Source organism: Camelus ferus, chromosome 9, assembly GCF_009834535.1.
Source record: "Camelus ferus isolate YT-003-E chromosome 9, BCGSAC_Cfer_1.0, whole genome shotgun sequence".
NCBI classification, from domain to species: Eukaryota; Metazoa; Chordata; class Mammalia; order Artiodactyla; family Camelidae; genus Camelus; species Camelus ferus.
This window is the reverse complement of record NC_045704.1, coordinates 51,114,993-51,136,240: the sequence shown is the minus strand read 5'-3', so window position 1 is coordinate 51,136,240 and position 21,248 is coordinate 51,114,993. Positions and strand designations below refer to the sequence as shown.

Sequence of the window (21,248 nt, the reverse complement as noted above, 5' to 3'; positions counted from 1 at the left end):
GGACCTAATGTATGGCTACATAAGTAGTTGAGATCTCTGCTCCCTTCCATGAAGTGGGATAATTCTACTAATTTGCATAAGGGACTACACCAGAGGCAGTTCATACATGGACCTGATCTGAATGATAAGATACCAGATTTTTGAGCCTGTACCTCAATGGGATGAAAATTTGGTGGACCTTGGGAGGGGATGAGAGTATTTTCCTGTGAAAGTGTTATGAATTTTAAATACCAGAGACTGAACTGTGGTAAATTGCCTGTAAGATAACCTCCAATTATTCCTGCCCCTTTAGGGACACATACTTGTGTGTAAATCCTTCCATTTAAGTGTGCACTAGATTTAATGACTCAGGTCTGAGGCACAAAATGTCACAGAGTAATAGGATGCTGTTTGCTGATTAGATTATCAAGACTGCATCTTCCTTCATGCTCAAACTCTTTTGATCTCCCTTATCTCTCTTGCTCCAGGGGAAGCCATCTGCCATGTCATGAGGCAGATGAAGAGGGTCTCAAGGCAAAAAACAAGGTCTGCCAAGAGCCAGGTAAGTTAGCTGGGAGGCATATCCTCCTCCAGTTGGGTCTTGAGATGACTGTAGTTCTGATTTTTCACCCTGATAGTAGCTTCACAAAGCACCCTGAGCCACAATCACCAAAGCTAAAAACGAACATTCTGAAACATTGGACTTCATAAAATTTTTAAAATTATGCTATTTGAAAGACATTTTTAAAAGAATGAAAGATAAGTCACAGATTGGGGGAAAGTCATATATCTAGTAAAGGACTATATCTTGAATACATAAAGAAATCTCAGATTTCAACCAGAAAATGAATAACCAAATACAAAGTTTGCAAAAAAAATTGAACAACTACTTCACCAAAGAAGTTATACGTATGGTAAATAAGCATATAAATGGTGCTTAGCTAATTAGTCATTGGAGAAATACAAATTTAAACCACTGCATACTTAATAAAATGTCTAAAATTAAAAAGTAATGAAATTTAAAAAAATCAATAGTATATACAGAAGCATCAAAACCACAAAGTAATTAGTGCAAATTTTAGCAAGAATATATAGTAATCATTTCTATATATATATGCAAAACCATTATGTTAAACACCTTAAATACACACACATTTTACCAATTATACCTCAATAACACTGGAAGAATTGTATATCCTTGATTTGTGGCACACGATGATGCCCCAGGATCGTTTTGCATTTCCCTGCTTCAGTCCATTTCTCCCTGGTGCTTCAGTCTTTGCCACACTGTACCAAATATTTTCCTAACCCAGAGTCTTCCAAGGGCTTCCCGCTAAGTCAAAAACCAAAAAAAGTTCATAATATATCCCAGTTAGGTACATGTTGAGCCTGCTAGTAAAATAGGGACAATATCTCATTATAGTGGCAGTACTGAGATGTCATGTACTGGCAAGAGCCAGAGAGTGGACATGGGACCAGAATCTGAGATTGCTGGCCATGTGGTATTTGAAGATTTCATTTAGTTGGGGGCGCAATGATACAAGGTTTAGCATCAAGGCAGGAACTCTTTTAGATGATGTGAATCTGTTTCTAGGATGGGTCCTAGGAATGTGGAATAACTTGATGTACTTGTTGGAGAAAAGCCAGAATTGCTACAGCAGACAGTAGATGGAGGTAACACAGACCTGCAGAAGTAGGCATGTTAGAGTGGGTAAACTATGTAAGACCAGAAAACCCATCAGACAACTCAGTTCCTCAGGAGGACCCATGAGAGAACCATTTATAGCATCAGTAAGTAATGCACTGGGAGATGGGCATCAGAATTATAGAAAGTTCTCTGCAGGTTCCTTTTGAAGCTCAGAACTGAGATCACTAATAGCATTAGAAATGGTAGGTAACCAAGAATAGAGATACTAGGTGGAAGGACTTAACCGTCAAAAGCCTGCTGGCACAATTATCTTCATGAGCTGCAAATTGGGAATGGAAGCCAAAGGGGCCTGAATGGCTGGAAGTAACTGAGATAAGTAATAGAAAGGGGTACCACTCAAGCAGAATAGATGGGCAGCCAACATGTTGTCCTCAAAGTGTAAAATCCAACGAAGTAAAAGATGTATGAGAGGCTGAGGGAAGCTGTCAAACTGAACCCTTCCCCAGTCCTGAGCCAGTGTATTTACTGGGAACCCACTGAATGCTGGAGAGGATTGGTCCACAGGAGGGAAGACCCTATAACACCATGCTATGTTTATATAGTAAACATTTTCCCAGTCCTTCAATGGGACTACAGACTTCTTGATAATTGTCACTGGGACAAAGAGTAAAGCAGGCAATTCAATCACTGTTAGGCGGAGGTCTGAGCTCATGCTGCTGTCTGGAGAACCAAGTGTCATCTTGTGTCCCTGTTTGTTTGGGATCATATGCAGTCCAGGTAATTAATATAATTTTGGCCCAAATACAGCAGACTCTGAGTTGACCAGGTCCATACAAACTATGCTTGCACTGAGCCTAGAGATCATTCCAGGTGAGAACTCCGGATCCTCTCAGGTCTTCTCTGAGCATGTGTCATGTCCTAGACCTGTGCAGAACCTTTTCCCTTGGCTGTATGTGTGAGTGCTTTTGAATGCCTGATTTCCTAAAGAAACTGCAGATTTTGCTCTGCAGTTTTGCTTACAGGCCTTAAACAATCTATTGAATGTTTTAAAGGTAGTATTTTTGCCCCAGGCATCTGAGGGTTGTTTGTAGACCTTGTAGTGTTTTTGAGGAGTGCCTGTCACTTTCCCGCTCTGTTCTCCTGTGCTGACTTCCAGGTTAGATGAAACAGAGATGAAGAACTTGCATTAGTTTTACAGATAGCCCCTAGACAGATCGGAACAAATACACAATAATTTGGAAAAAAAAAGATCTGCTCTGTTCCTTGCTGATTCAGGGAGCAGCGTGCCTCTCAGGGAAGGCAGGTTGCACCTGTTTTAAGACTACTCTGCAGCTAGGGAGGAGGGTGGAACAAGGGCAAAAAAAATAAGCACAAAGCTTTTCTGCAATTTTGAAATCACAGAATTTCCCTGATTCAGCGTTTGCTTGTTTGCTATAAGTCATTGATTGTTTTGCATAGTTCTGATAAAATTGGTTCTGGTATTTTCTGTTTTTTGATATGTCTGTGGGGTGACAAGAGCTTAGAGCTGCCATTTGCTGACAATACTCCTCCAGATACTGGTTTTTAAATACCATTCTCTGATTTCAAAAAATGGGGGCTTTGCAAATGGGTACAGAAGGCAATCTTAGATTGCTCCTGATAAACAAAGCTGGAACAATTTAAGCAACAATATACATGTAATATTGGTGTAATATTATAACCCAATGAACAAAATAAATATCGATGAATCCATAATAATACAGATGAATAACTGAATGCATACATAGGTGGAAGAGAAAGGGGGTTGATCTTCCTTACAGAACAATTTGAATTGATTCCAATTACTTTCCCTCCCCTAGATTGTGGGCTGGACTTGTGACTTACTTCCCAGTGATGGAGTGTGGAGAGGGAAAAGAAAAAGTGGCTTTACAGTGGGGAGACCTGGTAGAAACCACCTTCACCAGTGATCAAGATTAACATCACTATTGTAAAATGATTATAAGTCAATAAAAATGTTAAAAAAAAAAATTAAAATCACCAGAGGTATCATGGGCATCTAACGTACCCCTTCATGAGAAGAGTACTTACTCTTTGTGTGTGTGTTTTTTTTTCCATAAAAAACACAAGCCCATTCTAATAATGAGAACACAGGAGACAAAAATTGAGGGTTATTATATGAAATATGTGGTCAATACTCTTTACATGTTCTAAGTTGTACAAAGAAGGACTAAGAAACTATCGCAGATCATAGGAGACTATGAAAACATGGTGACTAAATGCTGTAATGTTCTGGATTAGATTCTGGCACAGAAAAAGGACATTAGTGGGGAAAATGGTAAAAGCAGAATAGGGTTCGTCATTTAGTTAAAAATATTGTGCCCATGTTAATTTTTCTGCTTCATTTTGCTTTTGTTCACTTTTTATGAGGGGGAGGTAGTTAGGTTTATTTATTTCTCTTTGGAGGAGGTACTGGGGACTGAACCCAGGACCTTGTGCATGCTAAGCCTGCGCTCTACCACTTGAGCTATACCCTCCCCCCCATGTTAATTTTTCTGTTTTGACAAATGTACCCTGGTTATGTAAGAGGTTCTCATTAGGGCAAACTAGGTGAAGGTTGTAAACAATTCTATGTGCCATCCTAGAACCTCTTCTGCTAATTTAAATTTATTATAAAATCTAAAATTGAATAGACCAAAAAAATAGAGAATGTACTGTCTTTGAACGACTCTAGAAAAGTTTGAAGTTGTTAAATTGTGTTAAAAGGAGAAATTTAATCAATCCCCCCAAAAAGGAACTGTTCAGACCCATTTATGCTGTGCATCTCCTATAATTCTAACCTCTGTTTGCATCTTACTGTGTTTTCATAGTGTTTGTGGTGCTTTATTTTTGGAAATATGGTTTACTTAAAAGTAGTCAAACTTGTTAACAGTTTCCTGCCTATTTTGTGCCTTTTGTGTCTGGAAGTCCTAAAGATATTCTCCTTGGTGTTATTATAAAAGTTTATAAGTTTTATGCTGTGGGAGCTAGAATATCCACCCTTCTCTTGTCCAATGACTCTTGGTTTAGTCAATCTACTAGGGAAGCTTCAGGTGAAGTTTGACCCAGGATCTCTCTGGATCTGTTTCTTTTTCTAGGCTTTGTTTCGCTTTTGGTAGAGTGGGAATATGACAGAAATTTTGGAATGAGAAGGGCTAGGGTCAAGCAGGAAGTTATTGGATGAACAAAAGATGAAAAGTAGATGAAGAATTTAGAGGATCAAGGAGATCTTTTTCAAATCAGAGTAGAGTTTGTCATAAATTTTATTAATGCATATGCTTCTTGGAGAAAATGAACAAAACTTAAGGGTACAAGCCAGTGAACTTTCACAAAATCACCCCAGCTTGTCACCATTTCCTACATCAAGGAATCAAACATTGTAACTCTACAAATGCAAGGACAGGTTGAAGTGGTGCTTGGACTGCTTCAAGTAGTTTAAGTGGGCTGGAGGAGTTTCTGCACTCTGAGTGGTTGTTAGTGGTCTGGATGGAAGAAGCTCATTGGATTTACAGTTGGATGGGCTGGTCAGGTCTTGGGTGGGATGCTAGAGTTGTGTCCAGAAAAGTTATCAAATGTGCTGAGGAATTGTTGGGATTCAGGCTGTAAGTGGGCAGATGCACATGAGGACTAATCTTTGGAGGGATGGGATTGGCCTCCATATCAACTTGGGCTCATTCACAGTGACCAGACATGGAGGGCACACACTGGGCAGGCAGGGCTGGTTTCCTTCTCATATACGGTAGTCACAGTCTCTCTGCTTCCAGACACACTCTGTGAGCTCAGCTTGAGGGCAGGCACACCAGCAGAGGAGGCAGGGCTGGACCTAGAGGTGGAGGGAGATCCAGGGCTGGTCACCACCCCCTCCCCACTCCTGTTCACAGCTCCGTCCTACAAAGATGGGGCCACAGGGGTCTGAGTACAGGCAGAGGCTAGAGGGAAGAGTGAGGGGGCCAGGGAACAGGAGGGAACCTGGGGGAGGAGGCCAGGGCATAGGAAGAAGGTGAGGGAGCAGGGACATCCACAGAGGGAGAGAACAAGGACATGGGACAAACACCAGTGGCCAGGCTGCAGAGGCAAAAATGCCGGGAGGCCACTCACTCGACATTGGCATCCTTTTCTGTACAGTTTCCTGAAACCTAACCTCTGCTCCGTGGTGAGCTTATACCAGAAATATAGGTGGCATCTTGTGAAGGGCAGTGTCCCTCTCCTCAGATAGCCTGCAGTGATCAGAGAGCGTGGCCTGAGTGTCAACACAGCATGTGTGGGTGTCCCCAGGGAAGGACACGCTTTGGCCCCTAGAGAACGGGCCCCAGAGGGTCTGGGAACCCTGAGGCAGGTACAGAGTCAGCCATGAATGACGGTCCAGCATTTCCCTGGGAAGAATCTGTCAGATCACAGAGAAGGGGCCTTTGTTCCTCAACGGTGCTAGAGTTGCAGAAGTGGAGTGGGTAGCAAGGGTGCGGGCTGTGTGTGGACAGGGGTACTCACCTGCAGTAAGTAATTGTGTTGAATCAGAAGTCCTCTAGTCATAACCACTAACTGAAGGGTGAGTAGGCAATATTGGATGCCTATAGTCCCATGGGAGCCTTAGGTATCTGTGACAGAGGAAAAGGGGGGTTAGGATCTTAGGTTTCCACTATACAAGTTGTTAGACACCAGAGACCATCAAACTCCAAACTCCCCCAGAAGTTTGGGGAAACTTTTTTTTTTCAGAAGGGTGTAAAAAGAGCAGGAGAAGGTATTGGATTCACCTCAGTGATGTTGATTTTGAAACCTCATTTATTCTTGGTGTTGTTTTCTACTCCCCAGTGATCAGGGGGCACATGGAATTCATGGATTTAAGACTCCTGCTACCCAACATCCCCCAGACACTTCAGATCACCAGAGCTCCTTTACCTCTGCATTTTCTGAAGTCCTTCCTCCTTGGTGAGGACTTGTCTGGTGTTCCCCTAGACTCATCGACATGTGGCTGTATCAAACACTGGGAATTTGCTAAGAGAGTCAATTTCAGGTGCTCTCATCACAAAACAAAATGGTACCTGGGTGCGGAGATGACATGTTAATTAGCTTGATTGTAGTAATCATCTTACTGTATGTATATATATCAAATCATCATGTTGTACATCTTAAATTAATATAATTTTTATCTTAAAAAATAAATAACTCTGGACAAAGGTTACATACTAGCATCCCCAGAGGCAAAGTCTGAAGTCTCCCGCCAATGGTACTTTGGCCCAAGTTGGCCCCCAGTTTTGTTCCCTCCCTATCTTGCTTCTTCACCTCTCTTGTTGGTTTTATCAAGAGCATACTCTTCCTAAATAATGATAGTTGGAATCTTTATCTTAGAATCTAATTTTAGAGAACCTCAGACACAATATACCTTTCTGTTCATTCAAGTTTATTTCTGTATCTTTTGAGAACAATGTTTATAGTCATACTCGTATGTTTTCGACCTTCTTGTTGATGTTTTTATTTTTGAAAATTATATGCACATTTTAGTGTTAATCCATTTTGAAGGTAAATTGAAGACATCGAGATATTTCACCCCTGAATACATGCCTCTCCTAAGACCTGGGATATTTTCATACACAGACAAGAAATTACATACTGATTCAATAAGCTTACCAATATACAATCAATTTTTAAACTTTTAAAAATCATTTCAGTAATGACTTTATGGGTGGATTTTTTTTGAAAAGCTGAGGATCCACTCAATAATTACCCATTACATTTAGTTCTCATACTTCGTTTGATTTCTTTGCTATGAAATAGTTCCTCAGTTCTTCTTTTTACTTCATTACTGTCACTTTTTTGGACAGTTCAGCCTGCTTGTTGTGTAAAAACTTCCTCCATTTTGGTTTGTCTGATATTTCCAGTGGTTAAGTTCAGATTATACATATTTTGTATAATCACAAATATTAATTAGGTCCTTTGTGTCCTTGTTCTTGTTCATTTTGGTTACATTTATGCCCAGTTATGCATATATGTATGTATGTATGTTGTACATGGAGTATTTTCCTCCATTATATCTTCTACTCGTTTATGGAGGTATGCAGGAAGTGTATTAATTCTTATCTGTTGATTGTATAATTTTCTGTTTTAAAAAATACTATGGTTGTTTGCAGTGACTTTTCAATTATTCTTCTGGGTTTTCCACAATTATTAGTATCTGTTTTAGCTTATGGTGTGGAGCATAGCCAAGCCCTCTTTCAGGGCTGAAGCATTTGGGAAAGATGGGTGCTGACATCTTACACCAGAGTCAATCTCAGGGAATTGCCTCCATTTGGTAGGAATTGCATCAATCAGATATATGCCTGCTTCCTACAGGCAGCCTACATCTAATGACTGGTCTAGACAGAAATATAAAAGTCCATAGACAACCTTTTACTGAAAATATATGGCCCATTTTGTAAGCCCACAGACCCATACTCACTACTCCAAACCCAGAACTACTGATCCTACAGATCCCAATTCTGACAGTAAAGACCTTCTATCACCCATACATTGACCCTACAACCTCCCATTACTGGCCCTAGGACCCCATCACTATACTCACAGCTGATACGTCAGCAGACTCCCATCACTACCGTAGGAACTCCACTTCAGTAACATTAACTCCATATCACAGGCACCTCTGTCTCAACATTATTTGAGCCTCCAGACTCCACATCATGGGCACCTTTGTCTCAACATCACTTTTCCTACAGATGTGTACCATAGACAAAATAGATTCCACATTTCAGATACTTCAATCTCCAGTTCTAGATATTACTTCTAGAGACTCCATCACTAACTCCAGAGAAACCCCATTTCGAACTCTACAACCTTTCACTCACTCAGCTGTCAGCCCTACTCACTGGTCCACAGATGCCTACAGACACTCATCACTGACCCCACATATACCCATCAGTGTCTCCATACACCACCATCATCCACCCCAAAGCCTGGTCACTTACTCCACAAATCCAGTCTACACCCCACAGTTCCACTGAGGTTTGTGGGCAAGGCCCACGTAGGCCAAGAAAGAAGAGAAGCATCAAAGACTCCACCATCTTGCTCCTATAAAGACTGCTGGCCTTCTCAAAAATGACCAGTAGATGGCAGAGAAATGTATGATTTTGATACGTAGACACCTGCTCCAAAGATGATGGAGCTTTGACGTTCTAGAGTTTTTCTGAGAAAACCAGCTCATCTGCCTGGTGAATACTGAGATTATAGATCGTTGTTGTATCAGCAAATTTCTCATCAAGACGTTTCTTCTCAGCCCACCACTTATAACACAGCCTACCCCACTCCCGTGTCACTCATCTAATTCTGTGTCTGTCTGAAGAGTCTTGTGGTTAATCTCACCTTTCTCTTCATTAAAACCCATTAGGAGGAAATAATATTTGAAAGCTATTTTATAAGAGAGGCTTGAATGTGGTATTTCATGTTTCCTATTAGAGTTTTCTGCATTACCATAGAGATTTGGCAATCCAAAGGGATGAATCTGTAATGCCGAGAATGTGTGAATATTTTTAGACAAGGAGAGAGTTCATATGCTTTTGAAATTAAGGTGGTAGAGGCAGCCCTATACATTTAGTAATAATAACAAGAGCTGATATTAATTTAGCACTTACGATATGCTAAGCACTGCGCTAAGCACTGCAAACCGGCACATTTAATTTTCACAGTAACCCTACGAAGTGATGGCTATTTAACATTTTTTACTAAGAAGTACACTGATGCCCAGAGAATTCAAGTAGCTTTCTCACAGTCCTACAATTAGAAAAATGTTCAGTACTATTTCTTTTTATGTATTCATACTACATGCAGTTAAAATTATGGTGCTTGATGTTAGCATTGCTGGAATGGTATGAATTCAGATGTAACGTTATTGTTCTCTTGACCCTGTGACACATGGGTTGATATCTTCTCTTTCCTAGATCTGGAAAAGAGTTTTAGCTGTGTAATCTTGAATAAGTGTGACCATAAATGAATTCTTAAGGAAGCATTGTGACAATATCTGGCTTGATATTAGCAGAATATTTTAAACCGGGACTGTCCCACCAGCCCCAGTTACATGACACTCATCATTTTAGTGCAGTGGAGTGGTTAAATCACACATCTCTGCTGCTGCCAGGGACCAACTCAGGTCTATCTTCTCCCTCCTGCACAGGCAGAACATCACTCAAATCTTCCAACCTGAGGTGTATCTCTGGTGATCTGGCTTGATACTCAAGGGCTTTGTGCAGCAGCCCAGCCTCAGCACCCCTGGGACAGACTGAGTTTTGTCAGAGACATGTTGTGTTGCATCGCAGTCCCGTGCCTAGAAAACAGCTCCCCTACTCACTGGCCCATTTCCTAACACTTGCTATGGTGGTTAGTGCTTATTCCGGGTGTTGGATGAGTTCATTGGTGGCACTAGGAGCCCCTTGAATAGGGTTTGGGAACAAGCAACTGATCTTTGACCTATTTGTGACCTCCTCCTGAGGCAAAAGGCAGGATGTGTGGTTAAAGTCAGGGCTTGGAGGCTAAAAAAGATTGTATGTTGTTTGTTGGAATATGTTGAATATTAGAGGCAGGCTAAAGGCCCCTGATCTGCCAGTAAAGTCTGGCTACATGCTTGTCTAGACCTGGGTATTCTCAAGGAGAAGGAGAGGCTAGGTCATGGCCTCACTGTGGTCAGTGGCCGGTATGGGGTGAGGGTGTAGGGACATGGCTATGTCCAGGAAAATTCATGGCCAACTTTGAAAGACAATGGGGAGTAATGATTGTGGGGACTAATCTCTGAGCAATTTTTGACATCCGACAGAGTTCTTTCATATCCTGGGACCTTCGTATCCAGGGCCAAGAAAATAGTCATAAGAACGTTGGTACTCTCTTTGGGAACATTGGTTTACCTTTAGGAAATGGGGATGCTTTCCGTACGTTGTTAATTTGCGTTAATGTAACATTGTAATCGTGATCAGTACTATCCTGGTGAATCCTGTTGTTGCCTCTTAATCTGTACAAAATTGGGATAGTTATGATACATCATTGATATTATTTTTTGCCTTTGTATTAATAATATAATTGAAATTAATATTGTAACTAGGAATGATTACTAATACTTATAAACTAGGGAGGGTATTTTTAGGAGTATTGTGAGGCATAAAGCAGGCAGATCCTTATTTAGTGGTGGTAATAATAATAAGCAGTGGTAGTAATAATAACTACTGACCATAGAGTGTGGAATACAAATCCAAATTTATTGAGTGTGCACAGGTTTCAGGTAATACTTCACGTGTATTCCATGTATGAAATATTTAACCTTTCCAGTAATCCTATGAAGAAGTTCTGTGATCATTTACATTTCATAGTTGAGGGATCTGAGGCAAAAAGCTGTTGAATGACCTGCCCTGAGCTACTTCAGCCAGGAGTTCATGCAACTTGGATTTTAATTGGAGTATCTTGAGTTCACGTTCCATTTAGTTAACCTCTATGTTTCTCATAGTGGTTAAAGGAACACTTACCATAAGTCACTAATATTATTTATCCACATTCTGTCAGTATTGTATCATCAAGGACAGAAGAACCGCAACAAGTTCTTTTCCTCAGTCCTTCCTTGTCCCCCACGCTCCCACCTGGTTCCTACCTTCCTGGTGGTCTCTGCTCTTCCTGTCTGTCACCACCATGCCAGGGCAGCTCTGCTCTTGCACACTGTTACACTACTGGATTATGACTTAGACATTGGGGAGTCTATTATGAATGCAGGGTGTTTTGCTCTGGTGTTTTAACCTTTGGTTATAAAGGGTGAGAATCCACCCTGCTCAGGTGGTTGGGTGAAGGATCCCAGGTGTGGGTGCCATGGGGCTGCACATTTTTGTCATTTTGAGACTTGGCTGGAGGCACGTAAGTGGAATCTTCCTACTCTCTCTCCTTTTAAAAATTTTATTTATTATTATTTTAAAAACTTTACTGGGGGTAATTAGGTTTATTTATTTTATTTTTTAATGGAGGTACTGGGGACTAAACCCAGGACCTTGTGCATGCTAGGCAGACACTCTACCACTGAGCTGTGCTCTCCCCCTCAGTGGAATCTTGAATACCTAAACACGAGGGGTCCCTTGCATGCTCTTTCCACTCTCTCAATTGTTATATTTTATTGCAGGACCTGGTCATGTCAGCAAGAAAACTCAGCCCTATGAGATCACATTACTAGGGTGACTCTACCAACTCCTCCCGTACGTATCTCCTCTTGAGAACAGGAGTCTCCGTTCTCTGACTGAGACAACGTGCAGGTGTCTGGGGTCTGACAGTTCTGGTTAAATACCAACACCCCAGTCCCCCTACCCCACAACTAGTCCTGAGTGCTGTATCATTTTTCCCCTTTCCTCCACAGATGATCAAATTTCCTGAGGAGAAATTTGAGTTTATCTATGCAAGTGATGGGGAAAAATACTATGGTTACATTCATGAGTGGATATATTTACCCCAAATACCTCATCTAGGGTGAGCTCATTCACCTCTAGCCCTTTGGCTTCTCTGACTGTGGCATGGAACCCTCAATTTTGGTCAACAGACCAGAAATACAGTCCTTGTCTCTCTTTAGGGACTTCGAGCATTGTGCTTCAGGGACTGCCCATCCATGGCTGATTTGCTTCCCTGCCCAGGGTGTCCTGAGGCCATTAGAGCTAGATTCACTTAAACCACAGAGTGGACATAGTGTGCTGAGCTCCCAAGTTTGACTTCGGTTGTCACGGGCAGTTTTAAGTAACAGTAAAGCAAAACTGAATAGATCTAGCATGAAATATGGAAAAGAGTACAATGAAGATGCCTTCTTGATATCTGTGGGACAGGTCATTCTACCATGAGTGACCTACTGTTCTTTCATCCTGGGACCTGTTGCTTACTCTCTTTGTGCCAGCTCCCTCTCCCTCTTCCTTTCCCCCTCTCCTTCTCTATATCCTCTGCGCCTTTCCCCGTTCCCTGTTTTTAATCTGTTTTTGCCCTTCTGTTCTGCTTGATGAGTTCCTATTTTCCCTTTTCTCTATCATTGCCACTTCCTTCTACTTGCTACTGTTTGCTTCACCTCCTGTCTTTTTGTTCTTTCTCCCTGCTCTGTGCTCCTTCCCTCTGCTCCCAGGACTCTCTGCCAATCCTTCATTTTCTGCTCCACCTTTTTTCTATCATCTGCATGGGACAGGGCACAGAATTAAGATGTGCTAATCTTTGCTCTGCAGTCTGCATCTCCAGAGAGATTTCCATAGGGATAGTGGTCACTGCTTACTCACGCTCATACAGTCACACAGGCAAGACTTCTCCTGCCCTGTATTCAGGGAGTAAAGTTTACCAAATCAAGCACCTGTCTAAACTCTGTGAAATGTCCTTCTGAAATAAATTAGACCCTCACAGATTCCATCCCAACCTCCTCAAATCTATTAACCCGTAAATGTTTTGTGTATTCTTTCTTGATCTGGCTTCTAGTAAGAGGAATACTATGAGTCATCAAATTTGATAGAGCTGTGTCCTTAGGAAACACACACATTTCTCCATGGAGTTTTAAAAATATTTAACTTTTTAAAAAATTGAAGTATACTTGATTTACAATATTGTGTTAGTTTAAGGTGTGCAGCAAAGTGATTCAGTTATATATATATATATATATATATATATTTAGGTTATTTTCCATTATAGGTTATTATAAGATAATGACTATAGTACCCTGTATTATACATTAAATCCTTGTTGCTTATCTATTTTATGTATAGAAACATGTATCTGTTAATTCTACATTCCTATTTTATCCCTCCCTCCCCTCCCTTTCCCCTGTGGTAACTATAAGTTTTGTTTTCTGTGTCTGTGAGTCTATTTCTGTTTTGTGCATAGATTCATTTATATTACTTTTTAGATTCCATATATAAGTGATATCATATGATATTTCTCTTTCTCTGTCTGACTTACTTTACTTAGTATGATATTCTGTAGATTCATCCATGTTCCTACAAATGGCAGTATTTCACTCTTTTTTATGGCTGAGTAATATTCCATTGTATATTTATACCACATCTTCTTTATCCATTCATCTGTCAATAGGCACTTGGATTGTTTCCATGTCTTGGCTATTGTAAATAGTGCTGCTATGAACATGGGGTGCATGTAACTTTTTTGAATTAGAGTTTTCATCTTTTCCAGATATGTGCCCAGGAGTGGGATTGCTGGATCATATGGTAGCTCTATTTTTAGTTTTTAAAGAGCCTCCATACTGTTCTTCATAGTGGCAGCACCAATTTACATTCCCACCAACAGTATAAGAGGGTTATCTTTTCTCCACACCCTCTCCAGCATTTAATATTTGTAAACTTTTTGTGATAGCCATATTGACTAGGGTGATACCTCATCATGGCTTTGATTTGCATTTCTCTAATAACCAATGATGTTGAACATCTTTTGTGCATGTTGGCTATCTGTATGTCTTCATTGGAAAAATGTCTATTTAGGTCTTCTACCCAGTTTTTGATTGGGTTGTTTGTTTTTTTGATGTTGAGTTGTATGAGCTGTTTGTCTATTTTGGAAATTAACCCCTTGTTGGTTGCATTGTTTGCAAATACTTTTCCCCATTCTGTAGGTTGTCTTTTTGTTTTGTTGATGGTTTCCTTTGCATTGCAAAAACTTTTAAGTTTGATTAGGTCCCATGTGTTTATTTTTGCTTTTATTTCTTTTGCCTTGGGAGACTGATCTAAGAAAATATTGCTACAATTTATGCCTGAAGATGTTTTGCCTATGTTCTCTTCTAGGAGTTTTATGGTGTTCTGTCTTATATTTGGATATTTAACTTATTTTGAGGTTATTTTTATGTATGGTGTGAGGAAATATTCTGGTTTCATTGATTTACATGAGGCTGGCCAGCTTTTCCAACACCATTTGCTGAAGAGATTTTCTTTTCTACATTGTGTATTCTTGCTTCCTTTGTCATAGACTGATAGATCGTAGGTCTGTGGGTTTATTTCTAGGCTGTCTCTTCTGTTCTATATGATCCATATGTCTGTTTTTGTTCCAATAACATACTGTTTTGATTACTGTAGCTTTGTAGTATTATCTAAAGTCTGGGAGAGTTATGTCTCCACCTTTGTTCTTTTTCCTCAGGATTGCTCTGGCAATTCTGGGTCTTTTGTGGTTCCACATAAATTTTAGGATTATTTGTTCTAGTTCTGTGAAAAATGTCATGAGTATTTTCATAGGGATTGCTTTGGGTAGTATGGCCATTTTCACAAAATTGATTCTTCCAGTCCAAGAGCATGGGCTATCTTTCCATTTCTTTGAATCATCTTCAGTTTCCTTTATCAGTGTTTTACAGTTTTCAGCATATAGGTCTTTCACCTCCTTGGTTAAGTTTATTCCTAGGTATGTTATTTAATTAATTATTTTTTTAAACTTTTTTTTATTGAGTTATAGTCATTTTACAATGTTGTGTCAAATTCCAGTGTAGAGCACAATTTTTCAGTTATACATGAACATACATATATTCATTGTCACATTTTTTTTTCACTGTGAGATACCGCAAGATCTTATATATATTTCCCTGTGCTATACAGTATAATCTTGTTTATCTATTCTGCATATGCCTGTCAGTATCTACAAATTTTGAACTGTCCCTTGCCACCCACCTCCCCCTTGGCAACCACAAGTTTGTATTCTATGTCTATGAGTCTGTTTCTGTTTTGTATTTGTGTTCTTTTTTTTTAGATTCCACATATGGTATTTTTCTTTCTCTTTCTGGCTTATTTCACTTAGAGTGACCTTCTCCAGGGAATATCCATGTTGCTGCAAATGGTGTTATGCTGTCATTTTTATGGCTGAATAGTATTCAATTGTATAAATATACCACTTCTTCTTTATCCAGTCATCTGTTGATGGACATTTAGTCTGTTTCCATGTCTTGGCTATTGTAAATAATGCTGCTATGAATACTGGGGTGTAGGTGTCTTTTTGAAGTAGGGTTCTTTCTGGATATATGCCCAGGAGTGGGATTTCTGGGTTCTCTGGTAAGTCTATTCCTAGTCTTTTGAGAAATCTCCATACTGTTTTCCACAGTGGCTGCACCAACATGCATTCCCACCAGCAGTGTAGGTGGATTCCCTTTTCTCCACAGCCTCTCCAGCATTTGTCATTTGTGGATTTTTGAATGACGGCCATTCTGACTGGTGTGAAGTGATACCTCATTGTAGTTTATTTTTTTTGACATGATTTTAATCAGGACTATTTTTCATTTTCTCTTTCTGATATTTCATTGCTGTTGTAAAGAAATGCAGCAGATTTCTGTATGTTAATCTTGTATCCTGCTACCTTGCTGAATTAATTTATTATTTCTCATAGTTTTTGTATGAAGTCTTTAGGGTTTTCTATATATAATATCATGTCGTCTGCATATGATGACAATTTTACCTTATTCCTTCCAATTTGGATACCTTTTATTTCTTTTTCTTGTCTCATTGCTGTAGTTAGGTCTTCCAATGCTATGTTGAATAGAAATGGTGAGACTGGGCGTCCTTGTCTTGTTCCAGAACTTAGTGGGGAGGCTTTCACCTTTTCACTGTTGAGTATTATGTTGGGTTTGTTATAAATGGCTTCTATTATGTTGTGATATGTTCCCTCTATACCCAGTTGGTGACAGTTTTTATCATGAATAGATGTTGAATTTTATCAAATGCTTTTTCTGAATCTATTGAGATAGTCTGGTTTTTGTCTTTTCTTTTGTTAGTGTAATGTTGAACCATCCTTGTGACCTTGGAATTAATCCAACTTGATCATGGTGTATGATCCTTTATGTATTGTTGGATTTGGTTTGCTAATATTTTGTTGAGAATTTTTGCATCTATATTCATCAAACATATTGGCCTATAATTTTCTCTTTTGGTAGTGTCTTTGTGTGATTTTGGTATCAGGGTGATAGTGGCTTCATAAAATGACTTTGGGAATGTTCCCTACTATTCAATATTTTGAAATAATTTGAGAAGGATAGGTATAAATTCTTCTTTGTATGTTTGGTAGAATTCCCCAGTGAAGCCATCCAGGCCTGGACTTTTGTTTGCAGGGAGTTTTTAAAATTGCAGATTGTATTTCACTTCTAGTGATAGATTTGTTCAAATTATCTGTTTCTTTCTTTCTTTCTTTTTCTTTTTTTGGGTTTTTTTTTTTTTGAGTTATAGTCAGTTTACAATGTTGTGTCAATCTCTGGTGTACAGCACAATTTTTCAGTCATACATGATATTTCCCTGTGCTGTACAGCATAAACTTGTTTATCTATGTTATATATGCCTGTCAGTATCTGCAAATCTCGAACTCCCAGTCTATCCCTTCCCACCCCTCTCCCCCCTGGCAACCACAAGTCTGTATTCTATGTCTGTGAGTCTGTTTCTTTTTATATGTAAGTTCATTTATCTTTTTTTTTTAGATTCCACATATGAGTGATATCATATGGTATTTTTCTTTCTCTTTCTGGCTTACTTCATGCCATTTGCAGCAATAGGATGTCCCTGGAGAATGTCATTCTATCTGTTTCTTCTTCATTCAATTTTGGCAGGCTGTATGTTTCTAGAAATTTGTCCATTTTAGGTTGTGCAATTTGTTGCCATATAACTATTCATGGTATTTTCTTATTTTTTTGTATTTCTGAGGTATCAATTGTTATTTCTCCTTTTTTCATTCCTTTTGTTTATTTGAGTCCTCTCTCTTTTCTTTTTGGTGGGCCTGGCTAGAGGTTTGTCAATTTTATTTATTCTTTCAAAAAACTGGTTCTTGGTTATACTGATCTTTCCTTTTTTTTTTTTTTTTTTTTTTTGATCTTTATTTATTTCCTGTCTCTTCTTCATTATTTCCTTCTGCTAACTTTGGATTCTGTTTGTTATTCTTTTTCTAGTTCTTTTAGGTGGTAGATTAGGTTGTTTATTTGAGATTTTTCTTGTTTCATAGAGTTTTTTGATTGATAAATTTAGAAGAGTTAAATTAAGAATCTTTATCTTCACCTTTAGTGCAGTAGGAAGCAACTAAGGTTATTGGTTAGTGAGGGCAACTTTCTCCTTGCCACGACCCTCCTCCCTGCCCACAAAAAGTACAGTCTTCAATATTGACCATGAAATATACAAGGAAAGCCTTCTCCGTCCTCCCCAAAAATACAGTCTTGAGTGTTGGCCATAAAGTATTTAAGAGCCACCTTTGATCAGACTAAAGGTAGGGAAGGAAAAGCACTAAAGAGAAAAGAGGAAAATAGAGCCTCCACTATTGGGAAGAAAGAGAAGGCTTAGAGTATTGTGAAATGGTTAAAACTCATTCAAATGTTCCTGAAAGCCATTGTCCATACCATTGTCAGCTGAGATAAGGGTACATTTCAACTTTGTTAGCATGTCACATAATCTTCACGTCAGGCCCATAGTAATAGGTATTCTGGGATAAATTGAAGCCATTAGTTAATTGAAGCCTTGGGTAATTAACTTATGCTCTGAGCAGAAAAAGATATTATTTGTTTATTCCACCAATAAACCTCCTCTTGTATATATATCAAACATTACCTACTGAGAACATTTCCACACTTGAAATTGTAGGGAAAAAATGGCATAAGATACACTATGCTGTACACATTTTAAAAATTAATTTTAAAAAGTGTGCCCCCCAGTACTTATACATCCAGTTTCTGAGTTTTCCCAGGGACTGCCTTCACCCTCTGATTGCTGTTCATGTAGGAAAAGAGCTGAAAGTGAAAGGGGGTATGAGATCAAGGACAAGTACAATGGCATGAACAGCAATAAGCTGAAACACATGAATGAATCTTTGAATGTCCTGGACTCAGGCCAGCATGAACCTCGCGTCTCCACAATCTACTGCCCAGGGCCACAGACCCTTGGGATGAAATATATGGGTTAATGCACTCAAAAGTCAGATTCCCAGAGACCTTATGTTCCCACAGAATTGGTCCACTCTTCCTTGTTAAGGGATAGTCTTTTCCCTTTTCCTAAAGATCATGCAGAGGCTACTCCAGACCTAAGCCAGTATCTGTACCGGGAATTGAATGCTGAAGAGGATTGGTCCACAGATGAGAGGACCCCACAATACCAGGGTAAATTTATATGGTAATGACTTCACCAGTGCTTCCTCAGTAGGACTTAATGCTTTTTCGGTAACTATACACTGGGGCAAGGAAAATGAATAAGCGTTTTAGAGACTGTAGGACACAATTCAGAGTTGACTTTGGTATGTGGAGCACCCAAGTGTCTTTAGGGATCCTTGTTTGATTGGGATCATACCGGATCCAGGTAATTTAATGGAATCCTGGCCTTAAAACAGACCACACAATGTCTCCTAGGTCTACAGACAGTCAGTGATTTGGATCTTTTTCTCCAAACTTACAACTGGGATAGATATAGATGGTGGTTGGCATAAGCACTACATTGGGCTTTTCACCTCTGATATAAGAACTGTCTTAATGAGTAAGACCAAGTAGAAGATTCTGAAGTTGACCCCTTGGCCAAGGTAATAAAACAATATCATAATTTAGATATAATGGCAGAAATCAGTGCCATGATTAACATCCTAAAGGTAGAATGAGGTCCCCAGTATACTAGCATTTAAATTCTCAGTATGACCCTTAGAAATATAGTTCACAGGAGGCTGCTGCACCGTGGTACAGAAAGATCCAAGCGCTGTCTCGCCGGAAAAGGGTTTGGTCAGATCTCTAAGCCATAAATTCAAGCCATCCCAGCAAAAATGTATCAAGTGATGGAAGTGCTACACCCAGGACTGAGCCTGAACAGATACAGAGGGCAAAAAAAGCCAGAAAAGCAGGTAGCCCAGAGCCCCCATCATCCAGTAGAATTGCACTGAGGCCTTTGTCTTCACTCACAACTTTTGACAACCTGATGGACAAAGAAGGATCCTGACTGGTTAATAGAGGGTTGGCTTGGTATGTTGAAACAAGCTGAAAATGCATGACTGCTATGTAATATGCCAACTTAGGAGTGATTTTGAAGGAAAGAGGTGAGAGAAAAATTCTCCCCATGTAGAGAATATAAGAAAGGGCTCCTGGTCACATTGTTTCTGGGGGAAGAGAAGAGACCCAAAGTCAAAAGATATATGTATTAGTTTGCTAGAACTACCATAACAAAGGACCCCAGACTGGGTAGCTTAAACTACAGAAATTAATTTTCTCACAATTATGGAGGCGAAAAGTTCAAGATTGAGCTGTTGACAGGCTTGGTTTCTTCTGAAGGCCTGTCTCCTTGGCTTGTAGATGGCTGTCTTCTTCAGTCTTCACACGACCTTCCCTCTGTGCATATCTGTGTCCTAACATCCTTTTTTGGTAAGGATACTAGTCATATTGGATTAGGGCCCACTCTAATGACCTCATTTTACCTTCATTCCCTCTAAAAAGACCTTCTCCCTAAATACACATTCTGAGATACGGAGAGTTAGGACTTCAACATTTGAATTTGGCGGGGACACCATTCAGCCCTTAACAATATATGAACTCATGGGCAGTGTGTTAATGGACGTTCCAGCCCATTTTCATCGGTAGTTGGTTGCCACCCCAGACAGCATCACGTGGAGGGGAAATCTCCCCAGCCAACCCATGGAATCACAAGAAGTAATAAAGTGATGGTTACCAATTTAATCAAATTTATAAAAGAAATGGACACAGTGCAACATACACATTTCAGTCACATAGTCTGAAGAATTTTTATGAATCAATATGCTATGTAACTATACCTTAATCAAGATATAGAGCAATAGCATAAATACTCCAATTTCCTCACATCCCTTTGGAGTTAATCATTCACCCAAGCCAGCCTCAGACAAACACTGACCTAATTTCTGTAAATGTTGATTCATTTTGCATGGCCTAGAATTTACTATGAATAGGTTAATATAGTGTAATCTCTTTAGTAAATGATTTCTTCCTCTCAGCACACTATTTTTAAGATTTATCCATGTTGTTGCCTATACTAACAGTTCATTCCCTTTCTTGCTAGTTACCATTATGTTGTATGAATAAACCAAAATTTGTTTATTCATTCAATTTCTGGTGGCAAATTGTCTTTTCTCAAGATTTTTACCATCATGAGTAAAGCTGTTATATACACTCATTCCCAGTATCTTTGTTGTCACGTTTTCCTTATTTGTTTAAATTCTAAGGCTGTAATTTACTGATTAAATGATAATTTTATAATTAACTTCATAAGAAACTGTTGAACGCTTTTCAAATTAATTGTAATATTTTATAGTCCCAAGAGCAATTTGGAAGACTTCCATGTACTTCAGATCCTCACCAACACTTGGTATTGTCAGTCTTTAGACATTGTAGTGGATTTGAAGTGGTATCTTACAGAAATTTTACTTACATTTTTCCAATAAGTATTGTTAGGGACTGTTGGCCATTCATGTATCATGTCTTATAAAATATCTATTCAAATACTTTCCCATTTCTATTGTTCTTTTCTCCTTTATTACTGAGTAGAAAGAGGTTTTTGGGTTTTTTTCTTTAATATATTCTGGGTATAGGATGTTTGTCAGATATATGTGTTTTGCATATAACTCCTGTTTCTGAGACTTGGGGGTTTTTTTTTATTTTTGGAATTGTAGTTTTTGACGAGCG

General features: G+C 39.3%; 1 protein-coding gene across 19 annotated transcripts in view; it reads left to right on the top strand.

The window, feature by feature from the left end:
* The window catches only part of LOC116665817, a 417,325-nt gene that overhangs the window by 4,589 nt on the left and 391,488 nt on the right, over window positions 1–21,248 (top strand). For 12 of the 19 annotated variants that reach the window (XR_004322522.1, XR_004322519.1, XM_032486805.1 and 9 more), the window contains one exon: window positions 468–541. Coding sequence is in view for 11 of the 19 variants with exons in the window: in XM_032486805.1 (XP_032342696.1) it covers window positions 468–541 (74 nt within the window). In the remaining 8 variants the exon portion in view is untranslated. Of the gene's footprint in view, window positions 1–467; window positions 542–3,465; window positions 4,530–21,248 lie in introns of those variants that run through there. The other 7 variants (XR_004322526.1, XR_004322521.1, XR_004322523.1 and 4 more) reach the window with 1 other exon arrangement.